We start from the raw sequence: 21,917 nt of genomic DNA, 5'->3' as shown, positions 1-21,917 counted from the left end.
AGGTACAAATACATGCGCTTGCTGCAGACACACACAACTTTCAGGGTGCGTACGGCAGTAAACGACTGAAATAATAAAGCCGCAATGCTGCGCGAAGAACGCCTTAGACCTGTGTAGTAAGTATATGGAGGCTTGACGACAGGATCGGAGGCACACTTATTTATTACACCAACACAGTTATTTACAGGTCACTGGGCTACAGGGATTTCTCTACAGCTAACCCCTCTAACCTATACCAATTCCTCCACTACGGGACTAGGGGAGGCTATCTGTCCCAGCTTGGTTAAGCTGGGATCCCGGCTCCCTGAGTCACCAGACCAGCTTCGTCTGGGCTCGTGGGGCCACGCCACCGGCTTGCCCTGGTCGGCCCTTATAAGGACAGCGAGCCAGGGGAGCTCTGGGGCCTACACTAGCAGGTCTTCCGTCTTCTCTGGTTATAGCTGAGTCCCGACACCCGAGCCTTTCGGCTCATCACCTTTTATAGGACTTGCCCCCAAGGGGGGGGCCCGTGGGGGATACACATGCGGACGTCGGTGCGAGCGCCACCCTTGTGTACGGCCGTAACCCCGCCCCTTGTGTTTGTTGGCCATCCGTGGCCATGCATAATCACACCTCAACATTCGTAGACATGCGCAATTACACCTCTACATCACCCCCCCCTGTACAGCTCGCAGCCGTCCCCGGCTGCAAAAAAAATCAGAATAAAGGTGCATCCCTCACAAAAACCCCGTGTGTGCCTCGCGTAATTTTTAACAAGAACAAGAAAACTTCAACAAGAACAACGAGAGGAAGAGAGAGAGAGAGAAAAAAATAACCCGACGCACCCCCCCCGGATAACACCCCAAAACCAACATATATATACACTCCGGACGCCACCTTTCCCATCGTCCGCAAGGCCCCCCAACGGCCGACCTCACAACACCCCTCCCCTTTTGTCCGCAAGGCCCCCCAACGGCCGACCTCACAAAAGTCTGCGCGTTTTGGCGCGCGTTCTCGCGGCGGGTCCGTCACAAGGGCCCGTCCCGGCACGCTCAGTGACGGTTGTTGACGGTCCGGGTGCAAGAGGGTCAGGCTCCGCTGCCGAGTGACCCCCGACCCCTCCGGGAGGGGTTGGTGGGCGTGGGCCCGTCACTCCTGTTTCACCTGGGGACGGAACAGTTGGCGTCAGGTTAGGCGAGTGCAGCGACGACGGGGAGTCGGCGACACCCTCACACGTTTGGCCATGCGTGTGTGTGTGTGAACCCCGGGGCGGCGTGACGAATGGTTTTAACCTTGAGGGGTGCACATACCACCGGCGCCTCCCCCATTTGACGCGAACACATTGCGGCCGCAAAACCTGCACGACCTCCACTGGCCCCCGCCACGGCCGTACCAATTTCGACGAGGTTGCCAGCGGCACCTGAGGACAGTGCAACCACGCCCTGTCCCCTGGTACCCATTTGACCACCTGCACCCGCCCCAACCGAAGCCTCTCGTTCGCCTTCTGGCGGAGTTCAGAATTTTGCACGGCCGCTTCCCGCGCCTCAGACAATTGAGCGATGTTAAATTTAACGTGTTCGGACAAATTAGACTTCGCCTGGAGCGCCGAGAGCTTCAGCTGGGTCGCCACAGGAGGGTTAACTTCGCGCCCATACATTAAAAAGAAAGGGGAAAATCCGGTGGCCGCATGGGGAGCCATTCTGTAGGCCTGCAACACACCGGCTATGCGGAGGTCCCAATCCGTCTGGGATACCGACACCTGCTGGGACAGCATGGACGTGATGGTCCGATGCAGCCGTTCCACCATCCCGTCAGTTTGTGGGTGATACGGAGAGGTCCGAACCTTCTCCGTACCCAAGAGGTCGCACACCTCACGTAGGAGTTTACCAGAAAAATTCCTACCCTGGTCAGTAAGCAGCCGTTCCGGAGCACCCTTGTCGAGGACATAGCCCTGGACAAAGGCCTCCGCGATGGCTGCTTGCCGACTGGTTCGCCAGGGGCCAGGCCATAGGCCATCTCGTGAAGTATTCAACCCCCGTTAGTAAATACCTATTGCCCCTGGGTGTAGCGGGAAATGGGCCAAGTATGTCCAGAGTGACGAGCTCGTTAACCCTGGAAACTTTTATGGACTGCAGCGGAGGGTTGGACCCCCTAGCAGGTGGCTTCCTCTGCGCGCATTGCGTGCACGACCCCAAGAGATCCCCCACGTCCTTTTCCATGCCCGGCCAGAAGAAATCTAGCTGGAGCGTGGCAAAGGTCTTATGAACCCCCAAGTGCAGAAGCCGCTCATGAACAGCCCATACCACCTTACCCCTTAAAGCAGCAGGCACCACGAGCCGCTGGCGCCGGGTTTTACCATCCCAGTGCATTAAAAGTCCCTGGAACAACCCCCACGAGTCAACGTTTTCCACCCCCTGGCCAATCCCCCCGGCGCGACGGCGCAGAGCGAGGAGGGAGGTGTCCTCCATTTGGAGGCGACCCCATTCCGCGACTGACAACCCCAGCAACGAATCCCTCCCTTCTTGCTCGATAGGACCCGAAACCGAAGGCGCATCGGCAGCGGCCACGAGGACCGAATCGGTGGTGACGTTCGGAGACCTACAACGCCCCGAACCCAAGAGGCACGCGCACTCCGAAGTGGGTGGCAATCGCGACAGGGCGTCAGCGTTCGTGTGGCGGAGACCCTTACGATATGTGGTGACAAAGTCATAGTCTTGGAGAATCTCCAACCATCGAGACAACTGGCCCGATGGTTGTTGAACCCGCAGGGCGTATTGTAGGGCCGCATGATCTGTACGGACGGTGAACCGCCGACCGTACAGATACGGGCGGTACTGCTGAATGAAATAAACAATCGCCAATAATTCCCGACGGGTAACGCAGTACCGCTGTTCGGCTGGAGACAGTACCCGACTACCGTAAGCCACCACATGCTCTACGCCCCCAATGAGCTGGGACAGCACGCCCCCGATGCCCGTGTTACTTGCATCTGTATCGAGCAAGAAGGGTTGTGAAAAATCCGGGTAATTCAACGGCGGAGCCCCCACCAAAGCATTCCGGAGGGCGCGAAAAGAAGCCTCCTCCTCCGGCCCCCAATGAAACCTGACTCCCTTGGACGTCAAGGCATGCAAAGGTTTCGCAATCGTAGCGAAGTCAGCCACAAATCGCCGATAATACGACGCGAACCCAATGAAACTCCTGACCTCTCCCACAGAGGTGGGAGTCGGCCAGGAGCTGACGCATTCCGTTTTGGCGGGATCAGTGGATATCCCCGAGCGCCCAACAATGTGACCCAAATATCGCACCGATTCGCGGAGTAAATGGCACTTCTGTGGTTTAAATTTCAAATTGGCAGCCCGCATTTTGAGAAAAACAGCACGCAACCTCTGGAGGTGTTCCTCGAAGGATTTGCTAAAGACGATGACATCGTCTAAGTAAATCAAACACGAATCCCATTGCAACCCTGCCAAGACCAATTCCATTAACCGCTGAAAAGTTGCCGGCGCAGAATGTAAACCCATCGGCAAGCGGTTAAATTGGAAGAGACCCTGCGGTGTCCAAAAAGCAGTCTTAGGTTTTGATTCGTCATCCAGAGGAAGCTGCCAGAATCCAGATAGCAAATCGAGGGTGGAAAAGAATCGCGCCCCCGCCAAGGCATCGAGCGACTCATCCATTCGAGGAAGCGGGTACGCATCTGCCACAGAGATTTTGTTCAGACGCCGAAAGTCGACACAAAACCGCAGTGAGCCGTCGTGTTTTTTCACCAAAACGATCGGCGCGCCCCACGGGCTATTGGAAGGGGAAATGATATCGGCGGCTAGCATGTCATCAACAGCCGATTTGACATGATCCTTTTCGGCGGGACTCAACCGAAAGGGATTTTGGCGGATTGGCGCGCTGTCACCCGTGTCAATATGGTGTCGCAGCAATTTAGTACAACCAATATCAAATTTGTGTTGACTAAAAACGTCAGCAAATTCGCTCAGAAGAACTCGCAGCTGCGTGCGCTGCGAGTCGGACAGGTCCACTGAACCCGCGCAAAGCGCATCCAGCCAACCGTCATCACAGTCCGAATGCGGTCGCGACGGAGGATCGGTGGATACCTGACCCACGAGTGGTTCCTCATAGGGTACCGGCGTTGCGTGTGCAAGCACGGTCCCTTGAGGAACCACGGCCGTTCGCGATCCCACATTAAGGACTGCAATGAAGGGGTCCCCATCCCCTCTCACCATGGTCTGAGCCGCGAGCAAATCTGGTCCATTTACCCCGGCCCGAGATGGTCCCAACAAGACCCCCCGATCCGCAAACCCTTCATTAAACGGCCGACGCAACCTAAGAGGGACGAGCATCTGAGCCCCCGGAGGCACGCGCACAGTTTTTGTGACGAGCGCCTGCACGGTGGCAAACGCCCGACGCTCCGTGGTGGGGGAAGACAGAAATGTAACGCGTCGGCCCGATGGGAGCTCAATGCACCCTTGGTCAATAAGGATGCGGATGGGCATTTTGGCCAGAAAATCCGTCCCCAACAGGCACGGAACCGCGAGTGAGGAGGAAACCAAAACAGGCCCGGATAATTTAATGTCCCCAATGCAGATAGTGGCGCGGATTTGGCCAATAATGCCCAGAGAGCCCCCGTTAGCGGCATAGCACGGCACGTCAACAGGGAGCAAGGGACGACTTTGAACGGGAAGGATGTTATAAATTAAATCAGATATAATGGTCGCCGATGCCCCTGTGTCAATTAAAATCCGCACCTCTACCCCATCAATGTGACCGACCACGACCGATGATCCCGCCGACGCAGCAACGACACGATGGGCGAGCTCCGACCACTGACCCGGTTGGAGCGCCCGCCGCATTACCGAACAATCGCGCGCGACGGATGGGGAATTTGGAGCCCTGTTTAGTTGGGCGCGTGAGTGTGTGTCGGATGTGTGCGTGGGCCAAACGTGTGAGGTGCCGCGACTCGCCGTATTTCTCTGCTGGAGCTTGGGAGGAGACGGCGTGGCGTCCTGACGAGGTGTCGCCCCGCGCTGACGGGGAGCCCGGCATCCTGACGCAACGTGGCCTTGCAGGCCACAGTTGTAGCAGCGTGTGAGCGCCCCCGATGTCCTGGGCTGCTCCTGGCGGCTCGGTCCATTCCGAGCCTGTGGTACTGCCGCTCTCCATTCCCCTCGCCGCTCCACCCCGCAGACCTCCTCCGATGGGAGGGCGGTAGCCGCCATGGCATGGCTGGCCGCCCCTTTTGCCGCCTTTCGACGAAGGGACCGCAAGCCCCCGTGGATGTGGCGCGCGACCAGCAGGGACGACATCTCTGAGTCGTCTTGAGCCAGGACGTTGACGTCCAGCTCATCAGCGAGTAGCAGCAGCTTCTCAGCCACCATGGCATCCACTCCTTCCTCGTCCATCCTTGGGAAAGCAGCCTTCGCTAGAGCCAGGAGAGCAGTCCGGAAGGCCAGAGGTGATTCGTTGGTGCCCCGACGCCGATCGTGGAAAAGCTGCCTGCAGTCCGAAGGCGGCCCATAGACGGCTGACAGCAGCTGCAACGCCAGGTGTAGGGTGGCGCGCTTTTCCCTCGGCGCCGAGGTGAGGGTAGCCAGGGCGTCGTTGTCCAGCATCGCTGGCAGCGCGCGTAGAGCCTCGGCGTCCGTCCAGTTCGCCATCTCCTGATGAGCGATGAACCGTCTCTTGAAGCCGCCCCAGTCTCTGTCTGCGCCTACGAATTCTTTCAGAGGCGGCAGACGCTGCTGCAAGGCGACGTCCGTGGCTGTAGATCGCTCTCCGTCGCTCCCCGCCGATGATACAGTGTGGGCGGGCTGTGCACATGGCATCGCCGGTCGCTCCGATGTTGACGCGCCGGCCGGTGTTGATGATGTCACGGCTTGTGCTTGGCGCTCAGCAGTCACGTGACGCGGGCCGGCCCCGCCGTCCGCTCGCACTGTAGAGATGGCGGGAAATTTAACCGCCAGCCGCGTCGGGGTGGCGGGAAACGTCGCCGCGCGCCGGCTGCTGTCGTCGACCCGCGCTGCCCCTCCAGCCCCCAGCCGCGTGATCTCCTCCAACGCAGCGGCGGCGGCGTAGAGCAGTTCCGCCAGGCGGGAGTGGGCCAGCCGGAGTCCTTCAGCCGACGCATCCCCCCCCTCTTGTCGTAGCGGCACGGGCGTACTTGGCCCCGGCTGCTCCGATCCGACCCCGGCCATCTCTGGTGTTGAATCGACCGCGGCGTCTTCCATCTCCGACTCCTTGGTACGTGTCGTCCCTCGTGTGTCCATCGTTTGGACGTTTTACTTCTGACACCAGATGTAGTAAGTATATGGAGGCTTGACGACAGGATCGGAGGCACACTTATTTATTACACCAACACAGTTATTTACAGGTCACTGGGCTACAGGGATTTATCGACAGCTAACCCCTCTAACCTATACCAATTCCTCCACTACGGGACTAGGGGAGGCTATCTGTCCCAGCTTGGTTAAGCTGGGATCCCGGCTCCCTGAGTCACCAGACCAGCTTCGTCTGGGCTCGTGGGGCCACGCCACCGGCTTGCCCTGGTCGGCCCTTATAAGGACAGCGAGCCAGGGGAGCTCTGGGGCCTACACTAGCAGGTCTTCCGTCTTCTCTGGTTATAGCTGAGTCCCGACACCCGAGCCTTTCGGCTCATCACCTTTTATAGGACTTGCCCCCAAGGGGGGGGGCCCGTGGGGGATACACATGCGGACGTCGGTGCGAGCGCCACCCTTGTGTACGGCCGTAACCCCGCCCCTTGTGTTTGTTGGCCATCCGTGGCCATGCATAATCACACCTCAACATTCGTAGACATGCGCAATTACACCTCTACACCTGCAACACATTTGTATGGCACTTTACTCGCGGAGGGTTGAGGGGGGGTGATGCGTGACGTCAGCGCGGGTGACATGACAGATGTGACGTCACAGCTCACTTGCCGTGCAAAATATATGCATTATTGCCCCCCCCCCCCCCAAAAAAAAATCCAAAAGTTACTTTTTAGAATTTTTGCATGGTGTCCAGTCTGGAAAGTACCCACATGGCAAATTTCAAGTTTGTTGCATGTCGGGAAGTACGCTAAACATTTTGAACAGACACACATATTCACAAATTTCCCTTTTATAGATATAGATGATGATGAATGAATGAACAAGTACGTATATGTAGCTAATCGTTATTTGGAATGTTAATACAGTGTGACAGGTGATTCTTACAGCCTTCTAAACGTGTACAATTTCATTAATTTGCCTCTATTACTCTGGTAACAAACAACACATTTTTTAAAGACGACCTTGTTAGAACTAAAAGTCTATCAAATCCATCCTCCGTGCCAAATAAGCCAGTTTGATGACTGTTGCCCAGTGGAGTGTACATTATGAGACACGTTTATGATCGTCTGGCTGATGATCTAGCTGTCTAGCCACGGTGGGGTGGGGCCTAATGGGAAGGCGATCTTCCAATATTTACTCTGTTAATCTTCAAGGTTCATTAGGTTCGGTGTTATGCCACTTCCTACGTGAGTGCGTTCCATTTTGCACAGCAAACCTCCACACCTGGGGCCAACGTGACGACTCACTGTGTGGGTGAGTGTGGCACATTAGGAATGGACGACTCTTTTCAATTATTTCCTCGTGCAGCAAGGGAGTAAAGTGTGGTTTTGTGAATGTCCTTATGTGCTGTGCAGTACATCAATGCACGTGTGAACACCAGCATGCGATAACGAAGTTGGGCCTGTAGGCGGCTGGCAGGGTTATTAATTAACAGCACTTGTTCACCAGTCACATGGTTAATGGCGACTCGGTTGAAGATTGCCGTTGCATTGTACAGGTAAAGGACCCAAAGGTTGTTTTTGATCGTTATAGAAATGTTCTAGACTTGTTCAAGACTTCAAGCTCGGCTTTGAATTGTTATTTTATTTTTATTAATTTTAATTTCATTTTTTACCTACGTGACTTTACCGAAAGAACGAAGAGTATGAATCCTTGCAGTCACGAAAGCTTCAAATCTAGAATTTGAATTGTTAGTTTGTGATATATTCAATAGGAGGGGTTTTAGCACTGTGCGCTGTAAAGGATGATGTACTGTAGTTAACACTTGTACTTCTCTAACCCTGATGTTTTTTAATCTATAACCATGCCTATACACCCAGAGTATGACTACTTGCAATGCTATTGAGAATAAAACACATGTATAGTAGTAAGTTGTACAATGGTGACAACTGACAAGTACAGTACGTATATTGTACACATACTGTACGAGTAATGGGTGTAAGATACCGATATAAGTGGATGGTATTGATAGACATACAACTTAGGTTTAAAGTAATATTCGAATAGCGAAGTGCAAAGGTTATTGTCAAAGACAAAGATGGTTTATCAGTCGTAGAATTGGGTTTAAGAGAAACTGTTATTTGATTAACCGCACCTGTACACCAGTCACGTGGTTAATGGAGACTCGTTGAATATTGCTGTGTGTGACACATGTGCTGTTGTATTTTACAGATTAACCACAATGTGTTTGCCCTCGATTTGGAGCACCTGCCCACATCCTTCATTTAGAGTGTGCAACATATGCTCAGCGATAGACGATGTAACACCCACTGTTGAATCGTACCCCGTGACTGGAAATGACGGTGATCTCAGCGTCATCCCTTGCTGCTACTGATGAAACGGATGTGGCCTGGTTCGGCAAGATGACAGGACGATAATAATAAATAATAACAACAATAATTATTAGACACATGTGAAGAGCGAGTTTTAATTCACATGCAGAGAATGCAAAGAGCAAGTTGCGCCAATTGTTGCATTTTTCCGAAGTGCCCTGAAGGTGTTCAATGCTCATGCACGTTTTTGGTGCTCTACTCTAATGCGTCGCAGTGAGGTCAATGTAAACTCACAGAAAGAATGGGTTCATTTATAATTGCACTTTGCTCATTTTGAATGCTTTCCAATAAAGTTGAACGCGTTTGATAATTATATCTGTCAGTTTTTCCATCTGCCTGCCTGTAATATGGGGTCATGATTACTATTGTAAAGATTATTACAAATAAGTGAATTTTGTGTGTAAAGTTGTGTTGTTATTTGGGACTTACCCTCATTAAAATTGGACAAAATTGATAAAACGATTGCCCAATATGGAGACACAACCTAGATAAAAAAAAATATTTCTAAATATGCAATCGCATTTTGTCCTAACAGCTTCTGCGCTGCAAATGCTTCCAAAGACAAACACGTGTCGGAAAGCGTTACAAGATCCATGCATGTGCATGATTTTGAATAATTGACTTTTTGAATGAGAACTTTATTATCTTGGTATCAGTTTAGCTACAAGTTATGTAAAATATACGTACAATATTGCGTTTTTGGTCATTATAGTTGCTGTAATCTGGGAAGGTTTCTGCATTCTGAGAAGTGCCCCTTCAACTTAGTCCGTGTTCTCAAGTAGTGCTTGTGTTCTTCTGTTCTATCAACGATAAAACAAAACTTTTTTCGTGTCTTTTTTAATTAATCAGTCCTTAAATTATGAAAGAGCAACTTTATATTCACGCTTCAGAAGATATATTATTCAGAATCCCTGGAGAACTGTGGTGATGTCAAATATTAGACTGCAAGTTTTTGGGATTTGTTGGCACAGTTCTGTAGAATGGACAATGGTGTATAGACTGCCACTTTAAAACTGTACGATTTATATGAGCAGGTAATTTGAGAAAATTGCCTGGTAAGTAATGGCGCACTGTAGAGGTGGCATGTCTCTGTTGGTGCACAATGCGGTATAAGCTATTGTGGCATTAATTGGTGAGGCGGGTAATGCCATTTATTATTTCTGATGTATTAAATTAGTCATTTAGTGGATTTTCGGTGGATATTGGATGACTGTTATACTTTATTTTAAAATTATCTGTATATATTAACATTGGTATAAACACGTGAAATGTTTAGAAATGCTTTATATATAGTAAACACTTTACATACGTGTAGGAATGCCTTAAATATAGAGTATTTTGTACATATAGACATAATATGAAATTGTAAGTAATAATATACAAATTTCATTTTGTAATTTTCATGACACCTAACATCGTGTTGCTTGCAAGAGCCTGAGTGAGGCACAGAACTTGTTTTCAGAAAATCGTGTTTAACCACGATGATAAAAGATATAAAGGATTTATGAATCTCTAAGTAGACAGCTTGCAGATGACATGTCAGCTCTGTGAACGCTTTTGTGTTTTGACACGAGAAGTGAGATGCAGACAGATGCCCTACCTGCCTGTGCCATCACGAAAATTGCACGTAATTATGATCCGCTTGAATTAATGAATGTTTTGAAGCTGGATATTTCTAGTTCATACGAATATTTTGACCCAGATAATACTTCTGAAGATATTGTTGTAGAGAGGTTTTATAGAGAGGTTTTAAATACTTTAATTCGTGCATTTATTTAAAACATATAATTGTCATTTCCACTCATGCCCACTGATTGCTGCTGAAATCTAGATGACCGGGTCAGTTGGTGCACCTCATTGTTCAGTGAATGGGTTCCCTTCCACTCCTGCTGAGTGTCTGCTTATTTACAGGCTAGAGAAGAGATGGAATGATGTGGTACAAAAGGATGTGGAGTTCATTGGACTTTCAAAATTATTGTTACTAGTAATGTCAAGATTGGCCTCTTTGGAAGAGGTTCGTGAAGGGCGCTGCTGGGGAATTGGAGGCAGTTGCCCTCAAGCAACAACGGAGGGCATAGTAATGACGTGCTCGACATTAAGTGGACCAAGGGCGGATAAAACGCAAAGTTTGGGCAGTGGGGAGCACAGTTGGTGCATCTGCCAGTCATCGCAGTCACTCAACCCATAGCACCTGGGCCTGTTCCATGACCTCCTGCCAGCCGGCCTTCGACACTTCACGTGGCCTCAAAGTGCACTTAGCATGGCACAAGCGCCGTGGTGCCATTACCGCCACTTATTGGTCAATGGTTGTTGTTTATTTACCCTACTTCGGAGCAGATAATATGGCTTGAACTGGGTTTCTATGTAAAATCGGCTGCGGCAAAATACAACTTTCAAGTCACATTGTGAGATTTGAACCTAGTATTAATGTTAATCCCAAAATGCCTGCTGAAAAAAACCTTGAAAAAATATGCTGTTCAATGTGTCGAAATATAATTTTAAAAATATTTATTAAGAATATAGTTTAAATATAACTGCATGATCCACTTCTTCAAATGTCATACGCGTGCACGTTGCCTGAACATGGGGAAATGCTGCCCTCTAGCAACATGAAAAGCACAGTCCACGTGTTCAGTTTGGTTCCACACACTGAAACAGTAAGCAAATATAACACCTGCACAACTGTTTTGGTAACACGTCCTAAAACATTAAAAATGTACACTGGTAACTGAATGATGAACTGAAAATCAAACTTTGAGTTACCAGGTTAAGGCCATTGAGCTATTAGCCTTTTTTCAGAGGTGTTCTGGCCACACAAGATAGCTGATGGCTCATTGAAGTGGCTTATCATATGTGATAATGTATAGTAGGCAAATCATCTAAAGTAACTATACTATCTACTTTGTGGCTCTGTGGTTCATAACTGTAACATTTACTATAAAATCAGGAACTAAATATACTCTTTGGTTCTATCGGTAAAGTCACGTAGGTAGAAAAAATAATAGATCACGACGTTTCGATCACAACACAAGCAACCGTCTTCAGGTGAAAAAGAGGGGGAATCTGCTGAAGCAGGCTGTTTATAAAGGTTTAGAGATGGGCGGGGCAACTAATGCTAATGTAAATGCGAGCTCGGCAAGTGCCGGGCTCGGTCAGGGCCTGGAAATTTTCTTACATTTACAAGCAAATTTCCGGGCCCTGACCGAGCCCAGCACTTGCCGAGCTCGCATTTACATTAACATTAGTTGCCCCGCCCATCTCTAAACCTTTATAAACAGCCTGCTTCATCAGATTCCCCCTCTTTTTCACCTGAAGACGGTTGCTTGTGTTGCGATCGAAACGTCGTGATCTATTATTTTTCTACCTACGTGACTTTATCGAAAGAACCAAATAGTAGTCACGAAAGCTTCAAATCAAGATTGAACTAAATATAGTTATTACAACTATGCGAGATACTTGCGGTGCATGCTAGAATTTGTAGTAGATTTTCAAGTAAAATTACAGATTTCGCCAATATTGTGTTTACATATTTAAGTTTGTAATTATCTTAGAAAACATAATGACACTGCGTATATTTTAGTTTTAGAATTCAATACTGGTAATGTCTGTGTATTTTCTTCTGTGAATTAAATTGCAATGAACGTAATTGTTTAAGACAACAATACATTTTAAAAAATTCCTGCAATATGCAGTGACACGAATTTGGGTTCAATGTAAAATGCATGTTAAACATTCATATACTCCTAAATCATTTAACAAACGTATAACCTATATAATTAACGAAAATAAACAAGTGGCCATTTTCCCACACATTGCATTGCATTTGGGAATTGTAGTACCATAACATTAATTTACCACACCACTGGGAGATGCCATTAGTGTGATTTTCAAGAGGTTATACATGCGTGTCAAATCTTGATGTACGTGTCATAATGTCCCTTTAATGGGAACTCTTAAAGGATTTCGTGCGAGCTTGACAGGATTGGCCTTTTCTCCCAGAGGCATTACTTTAAAGCATTAGGCATTCTCATCAAGATGATAATAGCACTCTGAACCCCTTAACAATGAAACAGAAAACAAATGTTCCAGTGTATTTTTGTTCAACACATTATTATAATACATATTGGTGATTTTTTTTACGTTTATCGTTTTTCTTTAACAAGTACAACTCTGCAAGGTAGAAGAAGTCACATTTTATGGACAACTAAAAAGGGCCTGTGCAAACATTGTCAGGAAATGCAACATTGAGAGTTATAACGTTTTCTAGATAATAAAAGTGGAATATAGTTGAATACGTTGAATGACAGTATTGTTTAAAAACAAATAAAATAACGTATACGTATGCATGGATTATGCTGTATGCATGTTGAAATTATTTCACACTATACTCTTTGGTTCTTTTGGTAAAGTCACGTAGGTATAAAATAAAATAAATTACGTTTCAATCGCAACACACGCGGTCGTCCTCAGGCGGGAAAAATATAATCCAGCAGTGGAACTCTGAACTGGTGAGAGAGCAGTTACAACAAGGTTATATATGTGGCGATGGGCAAGGAAGCGGGGTCTGAGCTGGAAAGGAATTCCACCCCCGGATGCAAGCACGTCAGTTGTGTTAATGGGGGAGATTAGGGAGAGAGGGATTAGGGAGGGATAGTATCATGAATGAGCTTCCGTCACCGCATAAGAGTATCATGCGTGCATATGCGCACACCAGCAGTGTTAATGAGAGATGAGCACCATGAGAGTGCAATCCAAAGGACATGTGAGCATGAGAATGAAATCCAAAGGACATGTGAGCATGAGAATGAAATCCAAAGGACATGTGAGCCTGAGAGGTGCAATCCAAATGACATGTGAGCATGAGAGTGCAATCCAAAGGACATGTGAGCATGAGAATGAAATCCAAAGGTCATGTGAGCATGAGAGTGCAATCCAAAGGGCATGTGAGCATGATAGATCTAAGAGAGAGGCATAGAGAGAAAGACACACAGAGAGTCGGAAATAACAGTTGACATAGGCAGGTAGGATGGAATCATCACAGTCAGTTAAGACTTTACCTGGTCAATAACGTCCTTCCAATGGTTGCTCAGTTTGTACCCATCTTCTCGGTTGAAGTTGTGTCTGTGTTTATATATCTGGATGGCTTCATGAACAAATCTCTGAAGGTAGCCGGTAGGTTTTCAGAGTACCTCCGTCTTGGAAAAATCAATTTTGTGAGAGCCCACAGCGTTAAAACAATGATCAGCTACGGGAGATGTATTGGTCCGCCTTGTGTTCACGAACGCGGTCCGAGACATGTCGTTTCGTTTCCCCAATGTAACTGTTGCCACAACCACAACTCAGTTTGTAGACACCAGGGTATTGCATGTCAGGAATCGCATCCTTTACAGATGGGATTAAATCACGGATTTTGTGTACTGTGTTGAAACGAACCTGGATCCTGTGTTTGTTTAAGATTTTGGAAATATTGTTGGTAACCCCTGCTATGTATGGCAAAGTGATGGTTTTAGTTGGATCCTCAGAAGGTAGTCTCTCCATGGTCGGGGAGGCAGCTTTGCGGATTGTACGGTCCGAGTATCCGTTCATCCTGAGGGCTTGGTGTACGTGCTCCAACTCACTAGCTAGGTGGTGCTGGTCGGAGATGCAATGGGCCCTATGGTGTAGTGTTTTGATGAGGGAATTCTTCTGGGCTGGATGGTGGTGGGAGTCAGGCTTTAGATAGGCATCCGTGTGGGTGGCTTTCCTGTAGACTGAATGTCCCAACGAGCCATCAGGTCTCTTCTTGATCAAACATCCAGGAATGGTAGCTTGCCATGCTTTTCCACTTCCATGGTGAATTTGATAGACGGGTGTATGGAATTGATGTGGCTGAGAAATTGGTTCAGTGCTGGCAGGCCATGTGGCCAGATGACGAACGTGTCATCTACGTATCTCTTCCACAAGGAAGGACGTAGGGTGGATGTCTGGATGGCATCTGTCTCAAATTTCTCCATGAAAACATTCGCTACCACTGGCGATAAGAGAGAACCCATTGAGGTACCCTCATTTTGTTTGTAGAATGTACCATTCCAGGTGAAGTATGTGTTGGTAAGACAGTGCCTTACCAAAGTTGGTACATTTGGATTCAGTCCTTGTTGGACCAAGTCTTCAATTATTGCAATGGTATCAAGTACAGGTACATTGGTGAACAAAGAGACTACATCGAAACTGACAAGCAAATCATCCAGAGAAAGGAAGCAGGGTCTCAGACAGAAATCGGGCCAGTTTGTAGGTGGATGAGTTAATGGTGGAGACGATAGGACGGATCTGCACACAGCCAACCATACTAAACGGAAGTGCGAGAAATCATGATACTTTCCAATACGGGTTTTTCCTCAGAAGCATTAAATTAAGCAGCACATCTGTAAGCCGAGATGGGACGACGGGACCCAAATGCCATCTCTACCGGGGAGCACATTGGAAACCCTTTGATTAATTTGGCCTCTCAGAAAGTCCCTAAAAGCAGCATAACTTTATATAAAGGTTTAATTCGTATTATTGGATCATTTTAATGAGTTATCAACTTGGTTCGGATTGTGGCTTTGCTGGAAGGAGTGTGCCAGGACACCAAAGCCAGTGTTTTTAACGCTGGTTTGTGTCTCCGAGTTCTGGGCAACCCTTTAATCAATTGGACAGTTTAAATACTAAAGTTATATTCATATTAGATCATCTTTGCAAGCGCTACTGCCTACCCCACCTCCTCCCCCATTACAGACAGACAGATAATTTAAAACAAATAACGTATATGTCATCAAAACTATAAATGTATTGTTTTTCTGAAAACTTGCATCGTAAGAATTGAAATGTATCTGTCACTGGCTGATGTCAACTAAATGTGACGAACACATCAGAATTCCAGCTTGACCAGGTTGTATACCTCTATACGCTGAGCTTCCAACAAAAATTATCAAAAGCCAGGCCAATATTTATAATAAACATAATAATCATGATGCTGTTCCATACCGTATGACAAATGTTCGGGGCTGTGTTTATTAGCTCTATTCAAGTGGAATTTCATAATTGTTGCATGAAGCATGAAACCGCACTGCGATAGTCCATCAGCCACCACAAAATGGTTCTTTAGGGCTGTTGACCTCTATTTGTGGGTCAGTGCCCTGAATTGAGAGCCCCCCTAAGTGGTGCCATATACAAAGCATTAAGAAATGTGCCATCTAAATCAGCAAACTGTTAAGCGCATAATGTCTCCTGAATATTGATCCTGTTCACTTGATATGCTTAGCTATTTCACAATTATAAATATCACAAATTGAGCTGCAATGAACGGACTTTAGATCTATTTTGTATGACGCACTAAGCACGAGCAATAACGATCTGTCAATTGAAACTGCAGCACTGCTTAAGTAGAAATTCTGTGTTGTAATTTTGAAGTGTTTGCTGCGCACTCGACCTGAACCCTGCTAACACTGAGTGTGTGCTGAAACTTTGCACGTGGCATTTGTTTTCTATTTTTTAGACACCAGAGGTGCAGGACATTGCCCGTGCTTCTTTTAAGCGTAAGGGTGCAACCCTGTAATTGCTTGCACACTCCACTGCTGGCGCTGATGGAAGTGCCTCCGCTAGAGTGAGCTCTTAGAAAACCCTTCTAGACGGTATTTGGCCTACTCTTCACCTCGGGTCAGACGGTTGGAAGTGGTAGGGGTACCCCCACTTTATCCTACTACACACGACATCCCGACGATCAAATAACTGTGTCGACAGAGGAATTTTAAAAAAAACTTGCACCATTGTTTCAACTGCCACACCCGGAGATCGAATCGGCGACCAGAAGATTGTCTCCTAACCATCGCAGCATCCGAGTAAGCGCAAGCTCACGGATTACAAAATTAGAGCAAATGCATTTGCTATACTGGAGTATAGTACAGCAGAAGATCTCAGCCCATCTCAACAAATCACTTAGAATTTTGTTCCAGCATGCATAGGACTAGCTGAACATATAATTATGGTAATTTACACAGGGCTATAATTTTTGTCATAATAACAGCTTTTAGTGTTTATTTTTGTAATTATACAAATGATTAGTACAACTGCTACACTCTACTGAACTATTTTTGTACAACCAGAGCTTTCTTTATATAAAGATTACGATGTTGGGTATCTGATCACAAAGCATACGGTGCCTCAACTATACTCAAATAGGAACAAAATATATTAGCAGAACATTTTTCTCTGACATATATCTCTCCACAAGAATAAGTATGGTTTGCTTCATATGTTCAAATATATATATACATATGTCTCTCGTACAAGCAAACTAGAGTTTGGAATTAGACTTGATAACTAGTTTATTGTACAAACTACAGTTTGCTTCTACTGAATCAATGCTCCTGAAATTATTTACTCCTGGAAGGCCGTGAGGTCAATGGGTTGTGGAAGGAATTATTTTACGTCTATTTTATCTGGAGAGACAGCTATGTGAAGGAAACGTCCACTTATCTATTTTTTTTTATATTCTCAACAAAGGCGCTGATGAATATTTTGTGTTGCGAACTATGAAAATCCATGTTGGACATTTTTGTCTCACTTGTGGCATTATAAAAAAAAAGTTGTAGTCTGTAACAGACGATAATTATTTATTTATATTATGATTCACAAATGCTTTAAGACATTTTTTTATGTATGTTACATCCATAAAGTTAAACCAATTATCATTCCGTATGTTTGCACATGAGAGGAAACTGCTGTACACAGAGAAATGTCACATACTCTGGAGAAGCACATTTCACACAGATCAGTATCGTACTTGTTACACTACCTCCCACAGGCATCTCACTGCCCCCTTCCCATCATCTTATTCTAACTTTGAGGCACCGAGCCTAATTCCAAGCCACTGGAATGCATGTGGACAGCCACGCTAAATCATAACCTTTTTAACACAACCTACAAACGCAGACAAGTACATTGTAGCACAGTAGAATCGAATCAAATATTAATATGCTGAAGTGCATTTGAACATGCAGTGTATAGCTCATTACTTGTCAGGACCAATCAAGCTATGTGAGATGAAAACTTTAATCAGTGAGATACGACATCAAGCGGTGAACTCCTTTGTTTGCCGATGCCGGTGCTTCTGCATTTTGCTGACGAGCACGTGTTTTTTAGCAGTGTTCATCCTGGTGCAAGGTTACAGCTCAACCCAAATGTCATTGTGTAGCGACTAAATAGCGAAAGTGTTTTTAAATGTACCACATTTCAATAACAAAGCTTTGTAATTTATATCAAATTATTGTATTATATTTTAAGGGATGACCTGGTGGTGCAGTTGTTCGCCCACTGCGTAATGCATCCAGTCACCTGATATAGATTCATGGCTATGTTTTGTGCCGCCATGGTGGCGAGATATTAACTATCTCGCCTGATAAGCAGGGCGTCGTGGATTCGATCCCAACCCTGACGCCTTCTGTATATTAGAAGTTTGATTGTTATATCCCCCTGATCGTGTGGATTTTTCTCCAGGTTCTCCGGTTTTCCCTCCACATTTAGAAACATGCTTTTAGAATATTCGGTTCCTATAAATTTTCACTTGATAAGCCACTTTGTTGAGCTATCATTTGTGGCCAGGTTGCTTCTGAAAAAGAGCTATATAGCTGAAGTGGGCCTTATCTGGTTAAACAAAAATAGTTTAGTTTTTTATTTATTCATTCACGTTTCCGGCACATGGTACACATTGAACGCACTACCCGGCGTTACAGGTCGTAAGTGTCCTTAATCACAGAGCTTATAGTTGCCGTTTTTTAAGTTTTGCAGATATTTTCTGGTAATGTTGATAACATTCACATCGCGATGGATTCTCCGAATTTTAATTGGAACTGTGCTCTTGGCCATGGTTAGAGTGAGTAGCGAGTGATGCCTGAACTGGTCATGAGCCCTCCTGCACTAAGCCGCACTGACCAGCGAGGCCAACCAACCCTCATGGCCAACATGGCGTGGGGATGCCTTCGTCCGGCAGTGGATTGACGAAGGATGATAAAAACACTTTTTTAATTGGAATACACCTTTATTTTACCGTAGTACCTGAGCAAACATGCTGTTTTTAAAACTTTGATTGGTAATTGTATTATTTTTTAAACGCATTATTTATCAAGGTAGGACTGCATTATTACCCTGATTCCCCCGGTTGGCTACTTACAACGCAAGATAAATTTACTCAAATTTACATACTCATGGCATGCTTTTATATCTCATGATATATAAAACACCCTTGCCGTCTCCCCAATCTGCTTAGCTAATTGTCTTAGAGGGCAATACCATTATGCAGCCCCATATTATAATTGTGTCATTCTTAACATCAAGAGCAATTCTTTGGTTCTTTCGGTAAAGTCACGTATAAAGAAAACATAATAAATTAAATAATAGCATACGACGTTTCGATTGCAACACAAGCAATCGTCATCAGGTATAATGAAATAGCGACATAAAATCTAACCAGAAAAAATTATAGACAGACATATAAGCAGACAGATATCACCAAGATACGCAGAGCGGGCAACACAGATATGCTCTGCGTATCTTGGTGATATCTGTCTGCTTGAGGCTCCTGGATGAGCTGTCAATGAAGAGGCGCCACTCATTCTGGTTACAGGCGATTCTGATTGCCTCGAACAGACTGGTCACATTGTGGCAGAAGCAAAGCCCATCTTAATGGGTGAAGAAGCTACTAAAAGGTTGTTTACGCTTCCTCTGATCTGCGACTTGCACACTTTCATCCAACAAGTTCCACTGATTGTGCCTAGACGTCAATAGCTCGGCATTGGACTTAGTGAGACCAAGATCTCTGATTAAGTCGTTGAGGTCTTTTTGGTTGGGGTCGTATGGGTTTCTTTCCTCAGCTCCACCTCTGAAATTGTCATCTGGATCTACAACATCTTCCTCGCTCTCTGACTTGCTGCTCTCTTCTAAAGACGGCTGCTCTCTCTCCGGATGAGTGGGTATGGGGAGCTCATGGCAGTGTGCCACCGCGGCGATGGATGAAGGAAGGTCCGGATACGTGATAGCAGGTGCATTCTTGCCAGTACGACGTTTGGAAGGGTTCACCATGCAGAAGTAGCAGTTGCTTGAGTGACCAGTGGGTTCCCGCCAAATTATTGGGATAGCGAACTTCATGGCTCTTTTTTCCCCTCTATACCATCCTACAAAAATACATTTATTTCACTCATGACTAATGTGTAAGAGATTTTCGCAACATTTTTCAAAAAGATATATTTTTTCAATAACATTGAAAATTGTAAAATACTTTTACATTAAAAACTTTTACAATGTTAAAAGTTTTAACAAATTTTATAACATTAAATTCCGAACAACAATTGCCCATCTTACCTTCCAGAGATTTTTTGCAATGCTCCCAGGTGACATTAGGTGCCCAGGGTTTGTCTTGATCCCCAACAGGCATGTCAAAATATGCCTCGTAGGCCTCACACATCTTAGCTTCCACGGAGTACTTTTTCACTCATGCCTTGATAAATTGGCCGCAGACATAGTAAAATACGTCTGCCGGATGCTTGCGGCCTCTTGATGCTATCTCAAAAAAATGCAGATATGTATCCACTTAGGCAGCTGGAACTAAACTGAACTGGTGGACTTAAGGCCGCTGTATTTATACTATTTATATTACTGAAAAGTTCTAGAATGTTCTAGAAGTTACTCCATGTTTACTCAGCACTGAGTCTATCTGGAATGCTCTGGAAAATAGGTAAATTTCTAAATATCACTGTCCTGGTCACAAAAGAAAAGTTTGTGTGGAATAATAGCCATTTTCTGTACTTTTGAGGCATACGCAATTAGGAAATAACACTTGTAATCATCAAAACAAATGCACATGATTATAATCATGGGGTTACTCTGTGAAAACATTAAAGTGTAGGCAATGTTTTCATGAGTCCACATTAAGACATATAGTAAACGTAGCTAAAATATATTTAAAAGTTAATCCCTAATTGCATATCAAACAGTTTTTGCATGTAAGAGTACTTTGACTTTGCAAATCAAAGATTCTTGACAGTTTTTTTTATTTGCAGAATTATACTACCCATGCAGTCAGTCATTATTTATATGTTTAAGAAATACATCTATTTTGAAATCAGGGTTCATTTCTAAGTTCTTTACATCCGACTTATGATAAATCAGTGGCTGTGGTTGCAAACTTTTGCATACGTTTATCGCAACGGTTAGTGTGATCACACACCAAACTGATAATCACTGGTTACACACACGCTAATGTAAGATGATAACAGAAAAAATACTCTGATTATTGCTGATGTAGCAGCAAATTTTTGCAAGAATATCTGCAGCTTCACAATCATGCCACCTGTGTAGCCCAGGAAATGTATTGTTTGAAATTGTCATTTGAGTTACATATCTCCAAACCTGTCCTGTTCCATTTATGACACTGCATTGCCAAATGAATGAGAACATTATCATGCTTGGCACAAGCCTATCATTTGCCTTTTCACCACAATTTGCAAAGAATATTGTGAATTCATGCGTCTAATGGCAGTCAGGTTATGCCTAACCAAATGTATAATTTGTTGTCAAAAGAGCTATTTGTAAATGATATATGAGCACCACAGGAAGGAGGTAATTCTGCGATAATGCTGATCTGTGATCCCGTGATGCTTTTGTGAGAGCAATTGAATATGACATCTCTTGTAATTGTAAGTAACACTCACAATATAATAATTCAAATGAAATGTGTTTTTTGTAAATGTTTAAAACTAAAAGTGGTCATTTGGACATTTCCAAAAAGTGTTTTATTTCTAATATAGTAAAACTACTCTCATCTGTGACCATAATATCCAAGATTTAGTTTTTATCCACAGCCACGTTTTGGGGGTTGAGGCACCACGTGGCAAATGTATCATATTATTTACAATGGATGTTGCAGTTAAGGGAAGCTATTTTATGGATATACACAGATAACTGGAAAATTAGCACAGATAAAATTAGTTTAACTAGATCGTTAATAAAAATTCACGTAGCGATGCACTCTTCTAATTTAGTGTGCGTGCATTTCTACTTTCGTTAGATGGCTCGATTCACTCATACCTGTTAATTGCCTGTTAGGGGTTTACTTAGGTCATCCTTTCGTCAATGGTCATAAAAACTAATACCACTTCGCGCGAAGTTACCACTGACCATCCTATGAAGAGGATGCCACCCACCATGGGAATGTGAAATTAACATCTTTGTTCAGAGCTGCCAGCGGCAATGCACACAT

At 45.5% G+C, this 21,917-nt stretch overlaps 2 protein-coding genes across 2 annotated transcripts in view; both read right to left on the bottom strand.

Annotated features, from left to right (window-relative positions):
- The window catches only part of LOC133345396 (peptide YY-like), a 60,216-nt gene extending 39,979 nt beyond the window's left edge, over positions 1 to 20,237 (bottom strand). The window contains exon 1 of the mRNA XM_061556105.1: positions 20,021 to 20,237. The gene's annotated coding sequence lies outside the window, so the exon portion shown is untranslated. The remainder of the gene's footprint in view (positions 1 to 20,020) is intronic.
- Positions 892 to 5,633, bottom strand: LOC133344991 (uncharacterized). Its single transcript, XM_061555325.1, has 2 exons — positions 4,950 to 5,633; positions 892 to 1,143 (listed from the first exon to the last, which is right to left on the bottom strand). Exons 1-2 carry the CDS (start codon positions 5,595 to 5,597, stop codon positions 1,129 to 1,131), a joined length of 663 nt encoding a protein of 220 aa, XP_061411309.1. The 5' UTR covers positions 5,598 to 5,633; the 3' UTR covers positions 892 to 1,128.
- Positions 20,238 to 21,917: the final 1,680 nt, after the last annotated feature.

This window comes from Lethenteron reissneri, chromosome 21 (assembly GCF_015708825.2).
Source record: "Lethenteron reissneri isolate LAM-NWPU_2019-01 chromosome 21, ASM1570882v1, whole genome shotgun sequence".
NCBI lineage: Eukaryota > Metazoa > Chordata > Hyperoartia > Petromyzontiformes > Petromyzontidae > Lethenteron > Lethenteron reissneri.
The sequence above is the reverse complement of the archived record's forward strand: the minus strand, read 5'-3'. Positions and strand labels throughout refer to the sequence as shown.